The sequence below is a fragment of the Notolepis coatsorum genome (genome assembly GCF_963971535.1).
Source record: "Notolepis coatsorum genome assembly, chromosome: 14".
Taxonomy (NCBI): domain Eukaryota; kingdom Metazoa; phylum Chordata; class Actinopteri; order Aulopiformes; family Paralepididae; genus Notolepis; species Notolepis coatsorum.
In genome coordinates, this window is record NC_140178.1 from 51,261,734 (window position 1) to 51,267,756 (window position 6,023).

General features: G+C 43.0%; 1 protein-coding gene across 1 annotated transcript in view; it reads right to left on the reverse strand.

The window, feature by feature from the left end:
* mmd2a (monocyte to macrophage differentiation-associated 2a) overlaps positions 1-4,993 on the reverse strand; it is a gene marked incomplete at its 5' end in the record, with an annotated part of 74,929 nt that extends 69,936 nt beyond the window's left edge. Inside the window, one exon of the mRNA XM_084328229.1 lies at positions 4,965-4,993. Within this exon, the coding sequence (XP_084184355.1) occupies positions 4,965-4,993 (29 nt within the window). The remainder of the gene's footprint in view (positions 1-4,964) is intronic.
* Positions 4,994-6,023: the final 1,030 nt, after the last annotated feature.

The following is a 6,023-nucleotide window of genomic DNA, read 5'->3' on the forward strand; positions in this document are numbered from 1 at the left end:
TACCAAAACATTTTGCAAACATGTACAGTACCACGCAACCGACTCATGGCAAGACGTGAGCGATTCGACTCACGCTCACGGCAATGAATCGGCTCTTATGAACGAGTCGCTCAGCTGTTACTACAACCAGGGTTAGAAATTTAAAAAAAAATTGCCCCCCTTAATTGATTTTCGGGGGCTTTTTTTTATTTCGGGGGCACAACATTTTTATAATGAAAATTAACATAAAGATTATAAAACATTGTTGACACTTTTTTTTACAGTCTTCGTCCCTATGTTTGATAACGTAATGTTAATGTCTCCATATATAGGGCTCTACGCTAACCTTTTTCCCAAGGAGCACATGTGCTCCTAAATAAAATGTTAATAAATAAAATCTAAATACAAATTTAGGAGCACACAGAAATTTAGGAGCACAGTGACAATTGTTCAAGTAACACACGCACACGATGTGTGACATCATGGCTGGCTTGGTTTCATGTTTTGAGGTACCTTCAATTATCTGTAAATAATACATACATACTCTTATCTAAATAGATTAAATATTATTGTCCCTGAGGGCAAGTTGTGTTGTTGTCTTGATATATCTACAAATAGCAGACGAATAACCGGTTGCCTCTGGATCAATGAATGTCTAATATTGAATAATATTATTAGATATTTTATTTTTAACATCCCTAATTCCAACAGTCAAGAGGCTTGTTTCAAATTGATGAAAAACCCCACACACGCAACGTTTGTGAGTATAGGCTCTGGCCAGATCGATCAATGAAATACGTTGCGCGCTCAGCGCTGTGGAATGAAGGAAATGCGCATCGGGATCGGATTTGGATGTTACAAATTGGAGTTGTGTTACAAATGGAACGGTCTTTCCCCGCCGAACACAAGTTACTTAACGTTACACAGGTCGCGCTATGCAGATGCTTAGCTTGCTAACGTTAAGATAGCAGTGTAATGCTTGATGAGAGCAGAGCGCTCTGTCTGTGTTCGCACCTCTCAAGTGCCTGGAAGCATCTCCCTGTAACACGCAGCGGGCCCCGCCTCCCTCCTCCTTGGAACAAACATTCCACCCAAAAACTGAATTTCAGTCCAGTTTCAATCTGAACTATTAACAGCGGAGCTGTTTTGTAATCTTCACAATCACTCGTCTGTCTCGCACACTGCAAGTAAATGATTTTTCCGGTTTGCACACACACATATTATTAGGGGCAAATACGAGGGAAATGCTCGCACTGTAGAGCATATATATAATTATATATATAATTAGTAAACTGTTGGGGGCTTTTTTTGTCCCCCTTAACTGATTTTCGAGGGCATTTGGTCAATTTTCGAGGGCATTTTGCCCCAAGCCCCCGTTAATTTCGAACCCTGACTACAACAACACACAACCAGTCAAATAAAGTATAGTCTAATTCACAACTTGAAACACAATATATAAATAGAAAAGTTAGAAACAAAACTCGCTCCGTCTCCAAACACACGCAGATCTCTCCCTCTCTCACACACAGCGCGACGTGGAATCGATTCGTTACACAATCAGACCTATTATATACCAAGAATAACTTCAGTATGAGTACAGGGCTGTACACATATTTTGCATATTGTTAAACGAGCCAAGGCTAGCTATTAAACTATCGATATGAATCGAAAATCTGGGACCCTGATGTAAACAAGACAAACGTCTTTCTCTGGTCTGCATCCCCTTAACAATTGTGTGTATTGAGCCGTACTGTATTGTACCCATTCTGCAATCTGTTAATAAAGTTTTCATTCATTCATTCATTCAAACATAGACGATATTGAACAAGCCATAATCCACGTATTTTCAATCCAAAAGAAAGAGAGAGAGAGAGAGAGAGAGAGAGAGAGAGAGAGAGAGAGAGAGAGAGAGAGAGAGACTCACTGTTTAGTTGACACGTCCAGGGCAGGAGGGCTTGCCTTGATAAAGTGTATAATCCACTGTTGATGTATTCCAGACCACTGTCCACTGTGTCCAGACTGCATCCGCCATATAGCTTGTTAGCCAAGTGTTAGCTTGTTAGCAGTTAGCACCACACAACACAAGTACTTCATTCCTTTGTCCATTTCCGCGTCGAACAGACTGCAAACTACCTGGCGTTAGAGCTGCCGCGGTATTGATATTTTCCTTACCGCACAAATTTGCGAAATATTTCCTACCGCCGCGGTTATTACCGCACAGTGCGCACAAAAAAAATAAAAAGTTTGAATGCATTTTTTTTTTTTTTTTTTTTAGTAGTCTACTCTTATAGCCTGCCTCTAGTCTAATGGCGCTTTTCCACTGCATAGTACCTACTCGACTCGACCCGCTTTAGGCACCTGGTACTTCGTTCCTTTTCCACTGCAGCCAGGTACTACTCCGTTTGTCTCCGTGTGGGGATGCAGGCGGGGCCGCTCGCTTGTGTACACTGAAAGCTCCGTGGGCATAGCCAATTAGCCATGTCCGAGGGCTTGCAGCAAGCCAGAGTTTAACACAGTTTAAATCAATCAATCAATCAATAACAACATTAACCATACTCTCGTTGCGTCTATTCTGCCAAAGCTAACGTTACCTCTCATTGTGTATTCTACCAAACAACCCGGGTTTAACGTTACCTCTCGTGTATATCGGCTGACGGTAGTATTAGGCTAATAATAACAACAACAAACTTAACACATCAGCGATCTTGTTGTGACACTAAACTCTCCGCTCGTGGTAAATTGGGTTGATGTCGGTTTTGTTTCATCAATAAATAAGGCAGAATACACAGTGAATCCATTATTTTTTGTTTGTTGCACTTGGTTCTGTCGCAAACAAATCCTGAATGAAATGCATCCTTAGCGAGGCAGTAAAGATGGCGGCGTTCTGTTTTTGTTCAGAGCCTCCAAACTGTGACGCGTCTCTCTTCTGACCAGTCAGTGGTCTGCAATGTTTCACATGACTTTTCTGGTACCACTTCTACCCAATAGGGTCGCTTGGAACCGAGTAGGGTATATCTGCAAAGCCGCAAGCCGCAAGCCAACTTTATTATTATGATAAAAAACAGCGGTGACGCGGTATTCAGCCTAACTCTGCGGTGAGCGTGATGCAACAGCGATACCGCGGTAATGCGGTTATCGCGGCAGCTCTACCTGGCGTTCTATCGCCATGCTCTAAGACAAACTCTAACCTTAACCAACTTTGAAAGAGTGCCTAAGCTTAACAGTCTAAAGAACTTGCAGTCACGGCACGCTCTAAGACAAACAGCTGCATCTCACAACAACACAACTATCTCTACCACCAACGGACCAACCTAGGAATAAGCTAGAATTGGAACATTAGAAATTGGATTCGGCCAATCAGAGATCGTCTCTGTGAAATTCTGCTACGGAAAAAAATACTGGCGTCGGCCATTTCGCGTCTCCGCGAAATGCGGCTACAGAAATTCTTGACGCTACTGGCTAGACCGCTTCAAATCGCGCCCGGATTCCAACATAATAGTCATATTTCAACGCACAACGCGTTACGCACTGATTGGCTGCGACGGATACAGCGATCAAACCGTGACGCGCACTCAGAGCGCTATCGCGTCTAGCCCGGGCCGAGAAATACAAAAAAATAATAAAAAAAAATAAAAGTGAGTCACTTCCTGTTCAAGAAAACGAGTATTTTCTTTTTTTATATAATAACGTTATATTGTGCATTGGAAACACAAACATACTTAAAATGAGTAAATATTATTAATTTTAAACATGTTTATATTATTTATAGGGCTATAAAACTAAAAACTAAAAACGTATTTTTCTTGTTCTCTCATATAACCAGGGTAGGGCCTGAGGGGGGGCGGCGCCCGAGCGCCCCTAGTGGCGAGCCGCCACTGGTGTACAGCCCTGTACTCATACCGAAGTTATTCTTGGTATATAATACTACATATACTAGGTCTGATTGTGTAACGAATCGATTCCACGTCGCGCTGTGTGTGAGAGAGAGAAGGAGAGAGAGGGAGAGATCTGAGTGTGTTTGGAGACGGAGCGAGTTTTGTTTCTAACTTTTCTATTTATATATTGTGTTTCAAGTTGTGAATTAGACTATACTTTATTTGACTGGTTGTGTGTTGTTGTAGTAACAGCTGAGCGACTCGTTCATACGAGCCGATTCATTGCCGTGAGCGTGAGTCTTGCCATGAGTCGGTTGCGTGGTACTGTACATGTTTGCAAAATGTTTTGGTATAGCGCCCCTAGTGGAGAGAGAACCAGCAGCCGCTACTGCCTTTAATGTGACTCGTCTCCTCATCTAATTTCATGTAAACAGTGTAGGGCTTGTCCTAATAAACAATCCTTGTTATAGCTGACTAGCCAATAGGATTTCTAAAAAGGCCTGGGTCCGTTTAATTGACAAATCCGTAAAAGCGTTTGTCACATTATTTCTGTCACTCTGCAAATGCATGCAGTCATGAAGAATGAGCTCTTTTCATGTGGTACTTATCTTGTGGCAGAGGAGCGCCAATATATTTAATGCAGCGATGTACATTTGCACAGGATCTGCTCCCCAAAAATACTTGACTAATCGCCGATTAGAAAGTGGGCAGCTCTAGACAGCAGGTCAGGCAAGTTGGCAAACGAGACGGGGTGTAGCTGTGTGTGAGTTAAGTTAATAGGTGGGCTGATCCAGAGATTCAGAAATAGGCTACCAGAAAACACTGAATGAAAACTGTACAATTCTGTTATCTCTCTTTCTCTCTCTCTCTCACACACACTCTCCCCCTCTCTCTATCTCCCCCCCTCTCTCTCTCTCTCTCTCTCTCTCTCTCTCTCTCTCTCTCACACACACACACACACACACACACACAAATCTATAACATCCGTCTGATTGACCCCGTGCCAGCGCATCAGTGCGTATGGCTGCACATCAGCTGTCACACACATCCCAGTAACACACTGGGTGGTAATTAAAACACTCGTTAAAATTCCTGAGAATTCCACTCTACCTTCCATATTTTGTCTTCTTAAAGTCCATAACAGCGGCATCTGTGTGCTCTACCGACTGCCCACCACGCGCGCCACCTCCTACGGATCCCCCATTCTGGATGTCCCAATCCCGTGCGTCCGACCATAAACACAAGTCCAAAAGAACCATCGATCGCTGTATAATTCTTTAAACAACGGTTAGCGAACTGTTCGGCCGATTTTTGGAAAATAAGCTATGAGCCATCGTGGATGGAAAACAGAGTCGGGCTGTATTAGAAACAATGTGAGCACAGCCAGCAGCAGAAAAAAAGTGGAGTTTGTTCCGAGTCTCAGATGTTTGCAGGATGTTCCGCGGGACTGGCTTGTAACCCCTCCCCTCCCCTCCCCTCCCCTCCCCTCCCCTCGCTGATAACGCACTGTAGAACCAACCCCTCCCCACTACAACCTCTCTCTTTCTCTCCCCCTCTCCCTCTCTCTCTCTCTCTCTCTCTCTCTCTCTCTCTCTCTCCTCTCCCCCTCTCTCTCTCTCTCTCTCTGTTATGTGTGCCAACTGCCAAACAAACTGACTGATCCATATGAAGACCTCCTCCTCCCTGCACACAAAACACTCAAACACTCAAAAATTAAATATTACCCAAGGATAACTGTATACGGTCAGACTGCACAGCCTGTGTGAGATAGGTAAACAGACCTATCTGGACCGACAGTACAAGTGGATCAGGAGGAGCGGTTTCTCTGGCTGGTGAAAATATGACTTTCAGAATCAACAGTGTAGTACCAGGGCTGGGATGAGTCGTGTTATATTCAAATACTCTGTTTTCTATTTTAATATGTTTTTGTTCTTTGTTAGTTATTTTCCAACTGTGACAGTTACATTTTAATTTGCTGTCAGTTACTTTGACACCAGTTTCTGCTATAATGCGATTGCTGTGAAAGTTGATGGTATGTAGAATGTTAGGCGATTCATGAAACAACAGAGTAAACCCTATGACTGTATCGTGATGCTATTATCAACATCTAAAACCATAACCTTGACTTACTCTATGGCCTGGACACAATAATCCAACTTTACATTTGCT